General features: G+C 39.8%; 1 protein-coding gene across 10 annotated transcripts in view; it reads left to right on the top strand.

The window, feature by feature from the left end:
* CEP128 (centrosomal protein 128) overlaps positions 1 to 20,762 on the top strand; it is a 444,758-nt gene that overhangs the window by 155,281 nt on the left and 268,715 nt on the right. For all 10 annotated transcript variants that reach the window (XM_048853234.2, XM_048853235.2, XM_075129813.1 and 7 more), the window contains one exon: positions 20,503 to 20,679. In XM_048853234.2, coding sequence (XP_048709191.1) covers positions 20,503 to 20,679 — 177 coding nt within the window. The remainder of the gene's footprint in view (positions 1 to 20,502; positions 20,680 to 20,762) is intronic.

The following is a 20,762-nucleotide window of genomic DNA, read 5'->3' as shown; positions in this document are numbered from 1 at the left end:
AAGATTTTCAGCTCTTAAAATAATCTTTTCATACTTAAGTGATTCTTAAAGGAAATCTTTAACTTAAATGGTCATCAAAAAAATTGTCTTTTCCTCTTAATGCTTCTCGGAGAGGTGGTTCTTATCTTCTTGAGTTTAGTAAGGAGTTGCTTAAGCGTCGCAAGATAACTAATTCCCCAATTAATATAAATATTTCTATACTCAAATGGCTTCTTACATTAGTAACCAGTTATAGCATCAAATAATCTTATTTGTACGTAAAGCTTTTCACTATTCACATAACAATGGTATCTGATAAACATCTCAAAAGAATCTCGTACCATCTTAAGCACTGGAGGGACAGCAAGGTTTTCACCTTTAAAAGGAAACATGAATTAGAATGGTTTCAGAGGAACAGCCGTGTTAGTCTGTATTCGCAAAAAGAAAAGGAGTACTTGTGGCACCTTAGAGACTAACCAATTTATTTGAGCATGAGCTTTCGTGAGCTACAGCTCACTTTGAGCTGTAGCTCACGAAAGCTCATGCTCAAATAAATTGGTTAGTCTCTAAGGTGCCACAAGTACTCCTTTTCTTTTTATGAATTAGAATAGTGATTCCCAAACTGGGGTTCGCGAACCCCTGGGGGTTCGCAAAATGTTACAGGGGGGTTCTCGGGGGAAAAATTCCCTAATGGGGGACATAGCTGTCCCTAGGGACTCTGGGCGGAATGGGGCCAACAGCCCAGAGCCCCTGGACTTCCAAGAGCTAAGCAGATCAAAGCAAGCATATCTATCACGCTGAGGATATTTAAACTTCAAGACTCCTTATAAGGAATGGAAAGGGAGGTGGATATTTTTTGCTGTTTTTAAAATTAAATAGGTAGCTAGTATTGTTTTTAAAATTATGAACAAGAAGTTTAAATTTTGTTGTAATGTGCGTTGTTTGCCTGGACTGCTCAAGACCTCAATGCTTGTGTAGGAGGAACTCTTTGAGTTGGTTTCTTAAATATCTTCATGATGTTTCACATCTGATACTCCTTGATGAAACGTAGGAGCCTTGTCTTATAACAGGTTTATTCAAAGTGATACAAACTATGAAAGTGAGATCTTGGAAGAGTGTTGCCATTTTCATAATGTAATAAAAATACTGTAATTATCAATAATAATTAATAATAAATAGTGTGTAATAAGCATGTCATAGAAACAAATTGTATATTTCCAAGATCATTGCTTTTATAATTTATACTCGGATAAAGGAGAAAATCCCTAGAAATAATCATTTTTAGGAGGGGGTTCGCGAGACTTGACATTTTAGTGAAAAGGGTTCACAGGTTGTTAAAGTTTCAGAACCACTGAATTAGAAGTAACAAAGGTCTTCTATAGAATGTTTTCCAACCTTAAATATTCTCCTTAACATTTGAAGAATATTGACTTCAGAGTGTTTATGAAAGAAACAGTTCCAATAAGAATATGCCTAAATTTTTTGAGGTTTAAACTAAGATTTTGCTCTATTAAGGGGGAAGAAGGCCCATTTTGATGATTTGTTTTATTTCTCTGAGAACACATCCTGATTTTTACTCCTCTTCAATAGAGAATAGCCTTAACGTTCTTTTAAAGTCAGGATTCTGAAAGATATTTATGTCTATAAGGGGAGGGGAAGGCTGTTTTCTTGAGATAAGATCATCTCAATACAAAACAAACTTCTTGTACAAGGGGAATAGCCTGATTTCTGATAAGACAATCTCATTGGTTTGTTTGCCTGTAGACCAAATGGTTTCTTGATTTACGACCCACCCTTTATAGGATTTACAAGTTAGGATTAGACTCCTGGTAAACACTCTATACAAAGCATGAGACACAATTACTAACAGTGATATACACCTTTCAGAACATAGTATAAAGGAGAATAGCATAGAATGTTACAGCAAAATAGAAGTTAAAGCTGTATTTCAAAGCCTGTGTAAACACGTGTGGACTTGTATGACTGAGGAGGTGGTATTTTCCTTAGCTTGAACATTTCATTTAATGAGAGAACTCACAAAATTACAGTTTTGGTTACTTATCTGATTCTCCAAACATCATGTGTATTTAGGTTGTAATATCTTCAGAGAAGGGATTTCCTACTACCGTGTTTGTATAGTGCCTAGGACTGTAGGGCCCCATTCTTGGTTGGTTCTTATACACTATCATAATAAAGAAGATAAAAATAATGTATATGAAAGTAATTGCAGGTATCTCCTAAAATTCAGTAAAGATGGAGGCAAGTTTGTAATAATCTAAATAAGAATAAATTACAATTTTGTTAACAACTTTTGCAACAGCATTTAGATTTACACCTACATTAATGTGTAGACTTGTGTTCAGTTTAGCAAACTGGAGTTGATGTTTGAGAGTCAGAAAAGGCTTCAAGTTATGCTAAAGAAACTTATCTTGAATCACTTTTGGCCTTCTTTTATTTTTGTATCTTTCATTTGGGGTTTTGGCTCTGTATCATGTCCCACATTTGAGCTGTAGAAGGTTAAAGATGTACTGAAGGTTAAAGTATTAACAGCAAAAATCTGAAGAGGACATAGGAGAAAGCAGTCTTTAAAAATAAGGCTCCAGTTCTGCAATGCACTGAAATATGTGCTTAAGTACATGAAGAGTCTATTTTGACCATGTCACCCCTCCTTTTGCATCCCTCCACTGAGTCCTTGTTCTCTAGCATATCAAACTTAAGCTACCTGTCTTCACTTTCAAGGCCCTTCATGGTCTATCCACACCCCACTTATTATCTCCCATTCAGTATCGAAAAGTCAGCTCCACTCTCTAGTCAGCCCTTGATGCCAGCTGACCACTTGCTAAATTTTCAAACAAGCACCTTCTGGGTTTCTCCCATATGCCCCTCATGCTTGGAAGGCGCTCTCTATAAACCTCCATAAAACGAATTCCTCCTCGTCCTCCTGATTCCTCCTTAAAACTCTTGTTTGTCAAGAAAACTAAAAAAAACTTGACAATGATTAGATTGATGGTGTGATGAGACCACAGACTATTCTGTTGACCAATGTTGTCTCCTTGTTTCCTTGCACTTTCCCATCTGCCTGTCTGTATCCATCTGTTATCTTATATTTAGATTGTAAGATCTTCGGAATGGGGACTTTTTTTTTCTATCTTTTTCATAAGTTTTTTTTTTATAGTGCCTAATATAATGGTGTCCAGGGCCAAGACTGCGGCCCCTAAGCACTATCCTAATACACATAATAAAAGTCAGTGTTAGTTTCTAGTAAGAAAGAACTGAGTGGGATCAGGGTGGCACCATCCTTTATACTATTGCATAGCAGCATGACGCAGCAAAGGGCAGATGTGCCATCATGGTAGATACCATTAAGAGAGAAATTTTCAACACTAGTGCACTGGGTGCATACATACCTGAAGTAGGATGGATGTGAGCAACACATCTCAAAGAACAACAATTTTAGAGCCAGGGTAGTAACTATTTTTTTCACGCAATTGTCCAAAACAATAAAGGTGAGGAAGAAAATGTGATCAAATAGATTTTTTCTGAATTAAATATTTTTCATTTTCCCAAATAAAATTGATAGCTTTTTATTTTTTGGACTGACAAGGTTTTATTTTATTAAAATATTGTATAAAGTTTTCCTGATGAAGGAAATAAGGGATTCGTAATTCTGGGCAATATTACGAAGCATAACGTGAGCTAGTCCTGTGCAAGTGTTCTTGATTCAGCTCTTTTGATCTGCCTGAATTCTGACCTGCTGCATCCCCTGTTGTTTCAGTTTTAGGCTACATAGTGTATGTCTCCAGTTAAACACCTGCAGCTGGCCCATGTCAACAGACTCAGGCTTGCAGGGCTCAGGCTGTGGGTCTATAAAACTGCAGTATAGACATCCAGGCTTGGGCTGGAGCCCAGGCTCTGAGACCTCTCCCCACCTCGCGAGGTTCCAGAGCTCTACACTGCAGTATTATAGCTCTACGGTCTGAGCCTGACTCAGATGACACAGGCCAGCCTTGGGTGTTTAATAACAATGTAGACATAGCCACACAGTTCTGCCAATGAAACTGAATCCTAACTTGCAAAGGTGAGAGAGCACCACACACACAATTTTGAAATGGATTTGCCATTTATTACACTGGTCTACCATAAAACTATTCTTACAAATGGTGTCTCTTTTCAGTAAGAAGTCAAATACCAACTGTAGGCTTGTAAATGTTAATTTAATTTTAAAACTTTTTTCAGATGCAGTTCATAGGTTAAACACAAGGATGATCACTTTGTTTCAAGGCAAAATTATGTTCTTGATACTGGGTTAGCGTTGAAGTAGATTATTCTATGCTTCTTTCTTCTGGGATTTTTAAATATTTTTAAATATTACTTAAGTCAAGTGAATGTAAATTGTTTGGTGATGAACTAGTTCCTGGTAGACATTGTAAAGTGGCTTCTCAGTGAGGATATTTAAATTTCATTGCTAGGTTCTACATCAAGAGCTGAAGATTAGAATCAGGGCATGTTGAGACTGATATGGAGAGAACTATTAGTCCTGCAGATCTTTGTCACTGATCATCATTTTATGATGATGACATTCAAAAAATAACTTGTTCTCTAGTCTCTGAAAAGATGTTAGGGTGCTGTAGGCTTTTTCAGAAGTTTCTTATGGACTACTATGACTTGAAGACACTGTGAGAGGCAAGGCAGGTGAGGTAATATCTTTTATTAGCCCAATGTCTGTTGATGAGAGAGACAACCTTTCGAGCTTACACAGAACTCTTCAAGTTTTTTTTGACAAGCTCTGTGTAAGTTTGAAAGGTTGTCTCTCATCAGCAGAAGTTGGTTCAATAAAAGGTATTACCTCACCTGCCTTATATCTTTAATATCCTGCGACCAACACAGCTACAACAGTACTGCACTGAAGACACAGTGTTAGTTTCTATCGATTTACACTTCAACAACAAATGACCACTCATCCTAAGTTCTGAGTGTCCTTGGCTGTCTTTAAAAATGTAGCATGTAAGTAATAGACTTCCTCAACTGCTTCAGAGCACAATACACCAACCATAGCAAAAATATACAAAACATAAACCCTCAACCAAACACCCATCATAGTTACGTCGCACTAGCCAGGCTCACTGGTCTCCCAGTTTTCATGAGCCAGGAAGAAAAGATGGGCCTTGAAGTTCTCCCTGAATCTAATTAACTTTGACTGTTATGGGCCAAAGGATGGAAGGAATTCTCAAGGTTTGAGGATCTAACAGAGAATGCTGTGCCAGAGTTACCAGCAGAAGTCCAGCTCAGGCTCCCCTGCGGAGTACAAACATATCAGTATCTCATGGGGGGCAAGGTGATCTCTGAGGTAAGTAAAGCCCTAAATGGCCTGAGACCAAAGTTAAACACAACCAGGAAACCAGTAGATAGCCAGTGTAGCTTAAGGATCACAGGTGTCATGTGCTCAAAACAAAAACTAAAACAGCGCTTGAAGAAATGACGTTTAACAGACATTGTCAAATTTTACAGAAGCTTCAGTTTCTGGGTGGACATAAGATTAAACCATAAATTGACTTCCTGGATTCTTTGTGGTTGTGTACAACTTTTTCCTCCTCAAAGAATCTGATTGTTTTCTCTTTTGGTGTATCTGAATGATATTGAATGGAAAGCAGGACATATTTATCTTCCTGTTCTGCGGTTTCTCTGTTGAACTGGCATTGTAAATCCAGAAGTACTCCTGACCACCGTCAACAACAGGTTAATGTTTAGTTTGTGCATGTATACTATTAAATATTCACATGCGTTTGGACTGTTTTAACATTTTATCACCATTCTCTTGTAAGTCTATGAAGTTTTTTCTGTACTTTCCAGAGTTCTTTTTCAAACACATAATTGTCAGTCTTCAGCTTCTAAAGTCTTTTATTACATTGTCTTCTGATTTCTCCATTTTGGCTTCCAATTTCCTCTTCACACTATCATGGCTTTTTAATGTATTCTTCAGCAACAAGTATATTCCAGTCAATGCTGTTGGTATACCATGAGAGAGATTTCTCTCCTTGTTCTCGTTCTCATTCCAGGACACTGTATCTTCAAAGAGAGATTTCGTTGCACAGATGGTGATTGAATTTATCTTGACCAGTGCCAAGTACTTTGTCAGAACTTAAATTAATATTATGTTCTAATGACAAAATTGTAAATGGAAGACTTTGTTCCTAATTTTTATGACATAAAAGTTAATCTCATATATTAAGATTCACAAAAAGTTAAAAGGAAATAAAGTAGCATCCCACAGGAAATTACTTAGGATTTCGAATAGTCTCCAGCCCATTATGCAACTAAAATGATGCTAAAATCATTGGCTTACAAGTCTCATGTCTTATTGTTTCATGCGAGTAACTTTCAAATCTTGTTATGGCAAGGTTTGTTTGGACTGCAAATGTTAATGACAGACACAACTCTGTTTGCCACATGGACGTAATTAAGAAAGAAAGAAAGAAAGAAAGAAAAAGAAAACATGAGAACTCCAAATTGACCTTTACCAACCCAAAAGATTTCCCAGGGGGAAAAAGTTGATTTTTATCCTTACTGCTGTGTTCTTTGGATCAAATCTGACCAGCTGTTCAGGATTGCTAATCCTTTTACAATGTTAAAAAAATATCAGTGTGTCAAATGTCCTTTTCTGTGTACAGGACATTCACTTCACTACAGAATCAGAATCGAGTTCACTGTGATCAAGAGTTGTCTAACTCTCGTTAGATGAATTTTACCATAGTCTAGTCAAAACTGTAGGAATGAAAAAAAAGTTCACTAGCAAAAAGGAAGAAAGAAAAATAAATGAACCATTGACCCCCCTCCCCACCCAGCAAGAACATGAAAGCCAAGGTCTTTGGGCTTTTTTCCTTTGGGCTGGACTGTACTACTTGTCCCTTTCACACAGTTCCGTACAGTCAAAACAGCATGTAAAAGCAATGAGCAAATGTTACCACAAGTGTATTTGTCTGGAATCAATTTTAGGTCATCTTTTCCATCCCGCATTAGCTTCTACTAAAATTTTTTAACATTGTCCAATATGTGATAATTACAAATCTCTAAGTCTCCATTTTGAGTAAGGCTGATAAATGCTATAGAATTCCTCTATGTCTTAATTCAGGCTCTCACACACATCTTTATAGACAATGTGATACAGGAGGGCCAGGGAGCAGTGGGAGAGGGGAAATATATAAACCCTAGGCTAATTAAGGCGTAGTTCCCTGTAGACTAGGGAGGGTTGCTACAAGTTAATTGGAGCAACTGTAGTCAATAAAGGCCCTGCCAGGAACCTAATAAAAAAACCCTGCTTCAGGCAGATAGGAGGAGGCCCCATCAAGGAAACCGCAAGGTAGCCAGAGACTGCCCCCAGCAAGAACGGAAGCACCCCAAGAGAAGGAGGGGAGACCGATCCAATAGAATCAGGCCAGATCGGTCCTGCACATGAGTGTTTTAGGGAGGACCAAGCCTATGAGCCACTGTATGGGAATGTGAGGGAGGAGGTAGTAGAGGTAAATGGCGTGCCAGTAGAAGGGAAAACCAGAGGCCCAGGGCTATACTATATAATCAAACAGTATCTGTGTTGTACTGGGTAGTGCCAATACGGGGGGAGATGGTAGAACAGCTCTTGGTGCCTCGGCAGTACACAAGGGCCGTATTAGAGTTAGCTCACAGTCGTTTGTTCGGGGGACATTTAGGAGCAGATAAGACCCTGGATAGAGTCCTAAGGAGGTTCTACTGGCTGGGGGTAAGGGCAGAAGTCCAGCACTATTGCACCTCCTGCCCAGAGTGCCAGCTGCATAGCCCCCAACCTCAGTTCAGGGCCCCGTTGGTACCCTTGCCTGTAATTGAAGTCCCTTTTGAAAGGATAGCCATGGATCTAGTGAGCCCACTAGAAAGATCGGCCCGGAGCTACCGAAGCATACTTAAAAAAAGAAAAGGAGTACTCGTGGCACCTTAGAGACTAACAACTTTATTTGAGCATAAGCTTTCATGAGCTACAGCTCACTTCATTGGATGCATTCAGTGGAAAATACAGTCGGGAGATTTGTCTACACAGAGAACATGAAACAATGGGTATTACCATACAGACTGTAACAAGAGTGATCAGGTAAGGTGAGCTATTACCAGCAGGAGAGCGGTCGGGGGTGGGAGAACCTTTTGTAGTGATAATCAAGGTGGGGCCATTTCCAGCAGTTGACAAGAACATGTGAGGAACAGTGGGGCGGCAGGGGAATAAACATGGGGAAATAGTTTTACTTTGTGTAAACATACAAGCATACTTGTCATCCTGGACTAGGCTACATGGTACCCCAAAGCCATTCCTCTAAGAAACCCCTTGTCCAAGGTGATTGCAAAAGAACAAGTCCAGGTTTTTGCTAGGGTAGGCATGCCTAAGGAGATCCTGACAGACCAAGGGACTCCCTTCATATCGAGAGTAATGAAAGACTAATGTACCCTGCTCTGCATCCAAGCCTTGCGGACCTCCGTCTATCATCCCCAAAAAGATGGTCTGGTTGAGCGATTTAACCACACACGAGCATGATCCGAAAGGTGGTGACCCAAGACGGAAAAGACTGGGATGCCCTCCTACCGTACCTGATTGTGAAACAAGATGTTCTGCAGGCAGCTACTGGATTCTCCCCCTTCGAGCTACTGTATGGATGCCACCCACGTGGTATATTAGACATTGCAAAGGAGGAATAGGAGGAACAACCCAACCCGGGGAAGAACGTCATTGCACATGTGGCTCAGATGAGAGAACAAATAGCCCAAGTGACCCCCATACTACGAAAGCATTTGGAGAAAGCACAACAGGCCCAGTGAACCTATTACAACCGCTGGGCAAAAACACGGAAATTTCAACCAGGATAACGGGTGCTGATGCTGGTACCAGCAACAGAACTCAAACTCCTGGCCAGCAGGTATGGACCCTATGAGATCGTGAAAGCCATTGGGAAGATGAAGCGGCCAGAGTGCTGAAGGCCAGAGCAGATCTACCATGTCAACTTACTGAAACTGTGGCTCCAGTGGGAGACGTGCCTGGCTGTCCTGCCGGCTCCACCCCAGGCAGATGGCCCACTAGGGCAGGTAAGGCTATCCTCCGAATTGGCCCCAGAACAACAAACAGAGGTCGTTGAGATGATCCAGAGGAACCAAGACGTGTTCTTCACAAAACCAGGCCGTACAACACTGATCCAGCACCACATCATCACCTGTCCTGGAGCAAGGGTGACAATAAAACTATATCGCATACCAGAGGCAAAAAGAGAAGAACTTAGGGCAGAAGTAAGGAAGATGCTGGAACTTGGGATGATTGAGAAATCCCACAGCCTGTGGTCCAACCCTATTGTGTTGGTCCCCAAGCCTGACGGCACCCTGAGGTTTTGTAATGACTTCTGGAAGTTAAACGAGGTATCCTAATTTGGTGCCTACCTGATACCACGTATCGATGAGCTGGTAGATCAGTTAGGCAAGGCCCGATTCTTGACCACCTTGGACTTGACAAAGGGCTACTGGCAGATCCCCGTTGCTGAGGACACCAAGGAAAAAAACGCTTTCTGTACACCCGACAGCCTCTTCCAATATACCATCCTCCCTTTCGGGCTCCATGGGGCCCCCGCGACTTTCCAGCAATTGATGGACAGATTACTTCGACCCCATGCCAAGTATGCTGCTGCCTATTTAGACAATGTGGTAATCCATAGCCCTGACTGGGAGATGCGGCTGGGGAAAATGGAAGTGGTACTAGATGCTCTTAGACATGCTGGCCTCACCACTAACCTATCCAAATGTGCAATAGGGCTAGCTGAGGCCAGATACCTTGGGTATGTAGTCGGAAGGGGCCTGGTGAAACCCCAATGTAACAAAGTGGAGGCAATACAGGAATGGCCCTGCTGGATTCGCAAGAAGCAAGTCAGAGTGTTCTTAGGGATCGTGAGATACTAATGCTGGTTCATCCCGCACTTTGCCACGAGGGCAGTGCCTCTGAAGGACCTGATAAGAGCTTGGGGCCCGGAGATAGTTAAGTGGACCAAGGCAATGGAAGAAGCTTTCACAGATCTAAGGATGGCCTTTTGCAATGATCCAGTGCTCATAGCCCCAGATTTCAAGAAAGAATTAATCCTACAAACAGACGCCTCGGAGGTAGGACTTGGGTCCATCCTTTCACAGATGGCAGGGGAGGAGAAGCACCCGATCCTTTACTTCATCCAGAAGCTCCTGCCCCGGGAGCAACAGTATGCCATAGTAGAAAAGGAATGCCTAGCGTTTAAATGGGCCATGGAGATTTTACAGTACTACCTACTTGGGCGCCGGTTCACTCTTGTGATGGACCACTCCCCACTCCAATGGATGCACACAAACAAGGAGAGGAATGCATGAGTGACTAGATTCTATGTCTACAACCTTTCTACTTCCGGATACAGCATAATGCCGGAAGCCAACATGGCAACGTGGATGGCCTGTCACGACACCCCGGTCTCTCGCCCAAGTAGCCCAACCCCGGGGTGTTGAGGGCGGGGGAGATATGTGGTACAGCAGGGCTAGGGAGTAGTGGGAGAGTGGTAGAGGGGAAATATATAAACCCTAGGCTAATTAAGACGTGGTTCCCTATAGACTAGAGAGGGTTGCTATAGGTTAATTGGAGCACCTGTAGTCAATTAAGGCCCTGTCAGGAACCTAATAAAAACCCCTGCTTCAGGCAGACAGGGTGTGCGAGGAAGGAGAGAGGACTGGAGTTTGGAGTTGTGTTGCTGACAATTGAAAGACCAGAGAACCGGAGGAAGGAAGACCCTGCTCTAGCAGGGCAGGGAAACTCCCTTCTCCAGTGTCAAGGACCAAGAGTAACCCTGCCCAAGTGGAAGAGAGTAAGAAACCTACAGTGGTTGAGAGGGGCTGGGGCTCAGAGTGAGGAGCAAACCCAGACCCCTTCCCTGCTTCCCTCCTCTACCACCTTCCTGGGCCACTAGCGGGGCCCTTGGTGCCCCAATAGCAGGGGCAAGGGGTGTCATCCTAGACCCCCGCCAAGAAAAGCGTGGGATCCACCATACCAACATTGGCCATTTTGCCACAACAAATAAATAAGCTTTTTAAAAAATTGTGTATTGTCATTATTGATTTGTGGAGTTATTGGAGAAGCTCTCATTTTCCCATGTAGTCCTTCACTTTACTTTCATTTGCTTGAATATGCTGTAGCATTAGTTCTGATATCTCATTTCTGAAGCTGATTCTTGGACTTTTAACTTCTCATTGTGGACAATTTTCCGTTCAGCTCATGTGTCTAATATGTATCTCTTTATTAATATATTATACAGATTTAAGAATGTGTGATATAATCTGAATCTAGATTATTTCTAGACTGCTGCATTCAGTCTTTGTCCTCGTTAGACTGTCATTTCACTTTATAAAATAATGTTTTTAAATTTTTCAAACCATTAATAAATCTCATGAATTCTAGACAAAATTTACATAGTCGCCGGGCAGAGTCAGCCATGGAGGCAGCATCACTTTTCCCCACAATGAATAAAAACAAGTCAAAATACCAAACACAACTATTTGATGCACACCTTGCTGCAATCCTGAAGGTTTCAACTGTTCAGTCACTGAGGCCAAACATCAACAAACTGACAGAACTGAAGCGTTACCCGGTATCTGGCAAACACTAAAAACTCTCTGGCAGGCAAAGAATTGTATAAAGTTGTATGGCAGTTTTATTATTTCTAAGAAATTCGAAATAAAAAATACAATATAAATGTTTTCTTTTCTGAACACCATCTTCAGTGACATTATTGGCCCTCTGGGAGAATTTGAGGACTGGCACTGGCCCTAAGGTAAATTGAGTTTATAGACCCCTGGTCTAATGTATCCATTTTCCCTGTCGGAATAGTATATGTGTGCCTGAATTCTGTGCATAAACGACAGCGTGGAAGAAGTAATGGAAATGTCAGTGGGAGAGAGTTAAAGGAAGTGGTTAGGTGTGAGCTGTAGGCAGAGTGAGGGGCAGGTAGTAGAGAGAAAGTAGAGCAGAGATGTAGTCTAGAGCAGAGCTATACAGTGTCTTGAGAATGGGAACCAATATCTTAAACATGATATGGAAGGAAAAAGGGGAGTCAATGGAGGGTTTGAAAAGTAGGCAAGAGCGGTAACAGGTTTGCAGTGGGTTTGCAGAAGACTTCCATGGATTTTGGACAGACTATAGAGAAGCAAGGTGGGAATTGGGGTGGTTAGAAGAGGGGAAGATTGAAGTAATCTAGTCTAGAATAGAGGTAACCAGATAAAAGTTACTGCCATTAACTAGCAAAATGTATAGTTTATTTGATATGTGAATTTTTAGTTTAGATATTGCTATGCAACAGAAATCAGTGGGTATAAATGAGAACAGTTAATATTTTCATTTGGTAAATAGATTTAAAGTAATTATGAAAACTTCAGCTCAGGTCTTAAATCATGCCATCAAAAATAAATGAATCCATACATTTATCTTAAATTTGCATTTAGCTTTGAAATGTGAGTGAATATCTCCAACAGATTCTTGCCAGTACATGTGCCATTCTTGCTTTTCACTAGTAGTTCTTTTTTGGACATTCAGTCCCACCAAACTATGTCTCAGCAAAATGGGGATACACATCAACGGGGGTGGGGAGGAAGGAGTTGGAAAAGGGGGGAACAAAGAACCCTTTTTTTGTTTGTGAATGCTCATGAAATTAAAGTATGACAAAATCGGCTAGAGTCCAGGCACTGTACAGGCTAGTACTCTGTAGGATTCTCCAAATAGCTTTGTCAATTTGCATCAGTCTTGGTTTGCATTCTTCTTTCTATTTCAGACCTGGGCCTCTCCTGATCACTGCTGACATTGATTCAATTTGTGCACTTTTTTTGTGTGTGGACAATTATTCGTCCCACCAAATAGACTTTCACTTACAACTTGAAGCAGGATTTCAAGCCATGTTTTCAGAAGCAAAACTGTTGTACTGATGTAGGAAAAATAGGGTGGTGTTTTAAGTTTTTAAAATGGTAGGATGGGTTCAGAAATTTTTAATTATTCCACCTTTTTCTTCTTCATAAGTTACTTTGTGTTGAAGTTTTGAGAGATACACTGAACTGGTTTATCTTTTATAAATGTATTAAAAGATTAAGCAAGCTGTTGTAAAACAAATAAGTGAAATATGTTACTAGCTAATTTATAGTTTTTCTAACCTAATGTATAAAGATGCAAGTCAAATCAAGGTTATAATCGAAATATAATCAAAAAGGCAATGGTTCAATTCATCTGGCTTACCAATTACTACAATAAGTAATTAAATAAATTACTATGAACTAGTTAAGGAAAACAGTTGTCTTAACATTGTACAAGAAGGTTAAGAGGAGAAGCTGTTTCCTTTGATTTAAGCAATTTAGCTAAGAGTCTGTTAAAGACAGAGGCTATTCCTTGCCTTGGTTTTAAGGAAGTACAGCTCTTAAAATGATTTCCTGGTAACTTCTTTCTTTTGGCTGCTTCCTTCCATTAAGCTTCACTATTCACAAAAATCACACCAAGCTTTTCTTTATCTAGTCTATATCCCCATCTTTCTGGCAGTTTGACACAGATATAAAATAATTTCCAGAGTCCCATGCTTATCCCTATTTTAGAATGGCACTAGTTTAACACAGATGTGTCTTACTATTTAGATAACAGATTTAGGGTTTTACTGTCTATGCGGAACAGTTAGAGACACACACACACAGAGGCATTGGAGTGATTTGAGCATCCTCGAATTGCTATACAGAAGGATTTTCATGCCTCCTTCTTCTCCAAAGTCTTTAGCTCTTGTGATTGGTCTTAGTTTGGAGCTATGTTAATGTTTGTTGGTATTTCTATTGATGATAGAATGAACTTGTAGCTTTTTGTATCAAAGGAGGAGTCTGGTTTTTTCTCTCTCAGTTGTAGACTTCAGGCTCAGTTGAGCTGATGGTGAGAACCTTTCACCTCTCCTTCTTTCGAGGGCTGGTCTCGGAAAGACAATAGGATACGATTCAGGTGTGGTCAGTGTTGTGAGAGAGCCCCTGCCACCTTCTGGATGGTGAAGGTGTTTTGTAGGTGTCAGTGTCCCCTTATGCTGCCTCAGAGGACACCCTCACGTCTTCAAAGGCCAAAAAAGGATTACAGTCTTGTAGTCATTGGGTAAGGAATGGTGTCCCTAGCCTCTGTTTGTCAGAGGATGGAGATGAATGGCAGGAGAGAGATCACTTGATCATTACCTGTTAGTTTCACTCCTTCTGGGGCACCTGACATTGGCCACTGTCAGTAGACAGGATACTAGGCTGGGTGGACCTTTGGTCTGACCCAGTATGGCCATTCTTGTGTTCTTATGGGGGCAGAGGCTAGGGCAAGCAAGTAACCTCACCCTATAATAGCCTTTTGTCTCCAAGCCAGAAGGCTGCTTCTAATATCCTTTTAATACTATATTTCATTAAACATTTGGCCAAGCAAAGTTAATCCGCTCTACCTCCAAATATGGTCAATATTTCCTAAGTTGATGTAAATATCTCTCTGTTTTTTTGGACTTCCTCTCAAACAAACTAAGTAGTTTTGATCCTTTTTACCCCTTACCTGTTGTCATTGATTATACTTTTCTTCTGAAGTTGGATTTCCTTGTGCTGCACTGAAATATGTGAAATGTGATTGTGTCCAACTGCTGCCCATGGTTTTTACAAAAATTAAATGTGTATTTCCTAATAACATTTCACTGGAAAAAATAAAAGTAAATTAAAAAATGTGTGCAATTTAACGTAGATCCGTGGTCTGATTCGGCTTCATTGAAATCTGCAATGAAGTTGACTTCACTTGGAAAAGAATTTGGCTTATACTTTAAAACATCAATCACCTAGAGAAGTTTGACTTGAACTGGATTTCATAGCATGCTGTTTAACAGGCTAAAATGTTGTTGTTACAGCCCATCATGTTCTCTAATAATTATTTTCTTATGAGCAAATGAAAAATTGCACCCTATGCATTCATGGCTATTATGTGAACTGTATAACAGAGCAATTGTTTTGTTTTTTTTAATAACACTGTAATTAGGTTTAGGGGAAAAATAATTCTGCCTTTTTAATAATTTTTAAGCTCTCATAGCCTCTTCCATCAGTATAAAAATTGTGCTCTGAGCTAAGCTCTCATGTGACTGGGAGGAGGCACTTTTCAAGTGGAAGATGTCACCAGTTGAAAACATACCTTGGTAATTAAGCATAAAATGATGTGTTAAGTGATTGTGATTTTCTTTCTTTGGTTCTAATTCAACAGACTTTGAGTTTGGTTCACTGCCTGAGTTCTGTTGTCTTGTACGGTAGAAAGTTTGCTGTGAAAGTTGGGGATTGCGGCTGTGACAGCCGCTGGGGGGGGGGGGCAGGAACCTTCCCCAAAAACAATATAAAACAACAACAAAAAACACCCCACCTTGTTACAGTGGAGGTGGGAGCTGTTCTGATGCTGTCCAGATAGTGGATGAGAATTAAGGAGAGAGCAAGGCCAAGGTATCTAGAAGATGTACTGGTTCAGCACGCTCCTAGAAGCAGCCACCAAAAGGAATCTTAGCTATAAATTAAAGTTGCACTTACTTTGGTGGAACCCTGGCCAATGGCGGAGACTGTGCTGCCGCCTGTTCTTCCCCTGGGTTGAACTTCATTTTGGCACAACTTCCCTTTGTGAGTGCAGAGAATGCAAATTGCACTTCGTGCACCTACAGGGTTGACTCAAACCTACAAGCTTACTACTTTTACTTAAAAGTCAGTGTAAATGGCAACACTTGTAAGTGCAAGTGTATTTTCTACAGAAAACAATTAGATCATACACTCTGTATGAAGAGTCATACACTCTGAGTTTGCATTCAATCTTTTGGATAAGAATTGTGCAAACATCTGTCCCTTCTACTTCAGTATCATGCCTAAAACCTAATCTGGAGAGATCAGATCATTCTAGGGATAATGGGGTTGTTGAGTTTTCATACTCATTGAGTTCTTGGACTCTATTGGGACCGCCAACAGAGTACCACCTGTAAAGACTATGCTTTTTGTGATGTAGACACTTAACCTCTTATACTACGACTCACAACACACTGGCCATTGAATAATCATTGGATAACTCTTGGTTGCTACATACAAGTTAAAGCTACATTTAAGTTGCTGCATAAAAAGTTAAAAAAAAAAACTTAGAAAAGATAGATGTCTTGAAGTCACCAGGGCCTGATGAAACACACTCAAGGAGGTGACTGAAGAGGTATTTGAGCCATTAGCGATTATCTTTGAAAAGTCATGGAATACTGGAGAGATTCCAGAGGAATGGAAAAGGGCAATTATAGTGCCCATCTGTAAAAAGGGAAATAAGGACAACCTGAGGAATTACAGTCAGTCACCTTAACTTCAGTACTGGAAAGGTAATGGAGCAAATAATTAAGTAATCAATTTGCAAATACCTAGAAGATAATAAGGTGATAAGTAACAGTCAGCATGGATTTGTCAAGAACAAATAGTGTCAAACCAACCGAATAGCTTTCTTTGACAGGGTAACAAATGGTAGATGTGGTATATCTTGACTTTAGTAAGGCTTTTGATACTATCTTGCATGACTGTCTCATAAACAAACTAGGGAAATACAACTTAGATGGAGCTACTATAAGGGAGGTGCATAACTGGTTGGAAAACTGTTCCCAGAGAGTAGTTATCAGTGGTTCACAGTCAAGCTGCAAGGGCGTGTCGAGTGGGGTCCCACAGTGATCCAGTTCTGTTCAATATCTTCATTAATGAAGTAGGTAATGGCATAGAGAGTATGTACACTTACAAAGTTTGCAGATGATACCAAGTTGGGAGGGGTTGCAAATGCTTTGGAGGATAGGATTAAAAATCAAAATGATCTAGAGAAATGGTCTGAAGAAAATAGGATGGAATTCAATACAGACAGATGCAAAGTACTGCGCTTAGGAAGGAACAATCAGTTGCACTCATACAAAATGAGAAATGACTGCCTAGGAAGGAGTACTGTGGGAAGGGATCTGGGGGTCATAGTGGGTCACAAGCTAAATATGAGTCTATGGTGTAACACTATTGCAAACAAAGCAAAACACATCCCAGAATGATATTAGCAGGAGCGTTGTAAGGAAGACATGAGAAGTAATTCTTACACTCTACTCCAGACAGGCTAAAATTAGTGTAATGGGCTGAAACATCCCTCCTTGCTTGCTGGCGTTGATCCTGCTGGGAAAGGGTTAAGTGTCTTCTGGTTAAACATTGAGGCAGTTGCTTACCCCAACTTGAGATAAGGCTGTGTATGCAAGTGGCTTTCCAGAGAGAGACTAAGGCAGTGGACTGAGTAATCAAGCCTGGACAGAGTGTTTGGGCTAGATTTTGTTTCATTTTGAGTTCCTTATGACTAAAGCGAAAGACCAAGAAGGGTGTCAGTTGTGACCAACTGCAGTTCTGTGGATTACCACACTATCTTAGTCTTCCAGTATATCCTTTCCTCCCCCACTTCTTGTCTTTTAAATTGTCTCTAAATTGTCTTTATTATGTTTCATGTTAATGGGACTCAGAGGGCCCACCTGGGAAGATCCAATTGCAGGATCATGCCTTAGTTGACAGACCCCATACCTCACTATCAGTGCCTTGCTTTTTATTTTGGTTTCATTCCAACCAAGAGAAAGAGTCTGTTCAAAATCTTATACCTTAGGACTCCAGTGAGACTCGGAACAGGTGTATAGATCTGCCTAAGGAGATCTCTTTGGAGGATTGGGGCTTATTTTATTAATTTTGGACCATTGTTCTTTCTTTGATATTTTAAATCCCATCTACTTGATTTTTGGGGAAAAAGTCTATTTAAACCTGGTCTAATTTTTTTAAAGTAATATCTTTTGCTCATCTGTTTTATATTATCTGTCTCCCCATTCCCACCAGACAAGAATCAGTGAGTTCAATTTGGATAAGTAATTGCAACATCACCAAACCATTGACTTTGTGAAGGCTGCTTCCAGAGACTTTTTTCAAAAGGATTTGTCCATGAATTTCCTGCTTTATGTGGGCTTTTGGGAAATTGGACTGGTGGTGAGGCACTGGGACCCAGTGTGTCCTGCTGGGTCCTAGTGCAGGATTACTAGGGGGACAAAAAGAGGAAAGGGAGAGCTAGAATGCCCTCTATTATTATATCATTGTCTTTTCATTATAACTGGCTCTCATTTTAATAAGACTATTATGCTGTCATGCTTAAAAATGAGATAACATTTTTACAGCCACTATGACATCTATTTTTATCAGCACTGAGTCTTTTGAAAAGGAAATATATTATTTTTCCTTGATACTGTAATGTGATAAATATCCTGCTGCACATGTGCAGTAGCTGCTTATATTTTAGTAGCACCATTTATCCAGAAGGATCCCAAAGTGGTATTCCATAAAATATGGGAATTATTTCGTCCAGCACTGAAATGCAGTCTATGCGTGGAGAAGCACAAGACACCTGTTTAACAGTGCACAGCATCACAGCAAGAAGTGTAAAGTACTGTATCCAGTTGAAACTGCAGGAGAAATTAAATAGGTAAAATGCAAAGGCACCAGAGGTAACATTTCTACTTTCACACAAAAAAATAAAAATGCCGTAAGATCTCTTTAATGACCATGCATGGTTAGGTTGTTGGATTCGTTGATTATGTAGCTCACATGCATAGGGTGTTTCAAAGGTGGAAAATACTAATATAAGTGCTACATATTATTTCATATCTCACCTTGAAAGACTGTGGCTTGAACAACTACACAGTGTATCCTGACACCTGACTAGGGCATTGATTCAGTACAGGTAAGAGTATCACTTTCTGAATCACCCACAACATTTACTGCAACTCATAGTTCCTCCCCTCCCGCATGGCTGGAGTTCTCTGAAAGTGTTTGTATAGGAGGAAAAGGGTGATTTATTAATAGTAACACTCTTGATTTTGACAATTATAAATCCAGATAAGATGATGCAATTAATATTGCTGGTATTTGTGTATTGGATCCTCTATACTCTGCATTTGGAGTAAGCCAAATATTGCAAGAACTCCACAGCTAATATTAATTGTCATCATTATACATCTTCAGAAATGTGACGCGCAAATACATAAAGTAAAGCACCTTGTGTCTTTTTCTTTAGTGAAAGCCATTTTTTCTATAATTCTTGAAGAAATATTTATTAATTTTCTACCTTTTCTCCATCTGAGTGTAAATTTCAGTGTAAAGAGGTATGGCATATATATACATAAATAGCTTGGTTAATTTTGAAGGTGAGGATGAGATAATAGAAATCTCTGAACAATCTTTGTCCTTTTCCTTTTCCCTTCATGCATATCCCAGTTAACCATGACTACTTCCTTCCCCTTTAGTCCCTGAAGATATTAGAAGATGGGGAACTGCTGGCTGCTTGATCAAAAACAAATAGATAAAGGAAATGTAAAGTAAAATTTCAAATTAAGGAGTCATTTCTTTAAACAGGTTGGATTTTTTGGAGTGTAGTGTGATGTTCCATATTCACTCTATACTGAGGTGGCAGAGGGTACTGATATTATAAAGCTAAATAATGCAACCCTATTACCTGCATTCATAGTAACATAGATCATAACAGTACAATCAACACTGCTGTGCTGGTAGTATGTAATACACAAAGACTAGTAACTCTGCATAGTAAAATCCTTGTGATGATTTTGATTTAAAGTAGCTGCTGTTTGTTTAATTTGGGTATTTCTATATTACAAAAAGTCAGGCTTCTCTGCGGGACACCTGTCAAATTTGTTAGCTCATCTTAATTTCATAAAACTGTTGTCATTTTTTTAATTCTGAAAGTATAATGTGTAGTGTAATACATGAACATATGTGTGTATACTGCATACTACATATAAGTCCTGTGTATATATGTGGATATTCTGTTTAGAGGTTGCCTGAGATTACGGGAATCCCTGTTAAACATAGTGTGTGAACAACTCCCCTTGCTTCCTCTCACGGGTTTTGCTGAAATTGAATTGGCAGTAGCTGTTATTTTTCTGGATTGGGTGCAAGAAAATACCAATTTATTGGTCATAATAATTTGCCACATTCTATATGCTCCCTTGACTTAGAAGGTTTAGTGAGCTTTATATGCTCAAACTGCATATTGAAAGGCAGATTTGCTATGGTCTGTTAACAGAAATGTGTTTTAGCATGAAAGTATTTTTCCCCATTTTTCCTAATTATTTGGTTAAATTATTTCAAGTCTCCCATCTAATATGGCAATAACTTGCCAAGGACATAGGTCATTAAGGCAAGCTGCTTTATTTGCTAAAAATCTTCACATTTCCTGCCTATTTACTATGAAAGTTATCCTTTTATGTTTTTTTTAATAAAGTTCTGAGAGCTATCTGGGGAAATGCCCCATTGCATTCTGAAAGCACAATCTTTAAAAAAAAAAAAAAAAAAAAGGATACTGGAGTTATATTAATTTAATAGTAAATCTTTTTTTTTTATTGTTGTTTCATTCTTTTGCCCCAGGATAAACAGATAAGCAGTGAAGAAGATCATTTGAGGAGGATGGAGGAGTCCAGATTACAGTTTAGGGATCAGCTGCGTTGTCTAGAGACAGAACAAGAATCCATTCTCACCATGATAGGAAGTGAAATTGATGCAGCTTGTGAAATCCTTTCCAGGGACTCTGTGGAGAAATTCAAAGTAATTATTAGTTTTCAATCTGCCTTAGATTTTTAGTTTGCTACCTAATGGATAACTATAAGGGAATTTTTATGCATGACTGC

This window comes from Caretta caretta, chromosome 6, assembly GCF_965140235.1.
Source record: "Caretta caretta isolate rCarCar2 chromosome 6, rCarCar1.hap1, whole genome shotgun sequence".
Taxonomy (NCBI): Eukaryota; Metazoa; Chordata; order Testudines; family Cheloniidae; genus Caretta; species Caretta caretta.
This window is presented reverse-complemented; position numbering and strand designations above follow the sequence as displayed.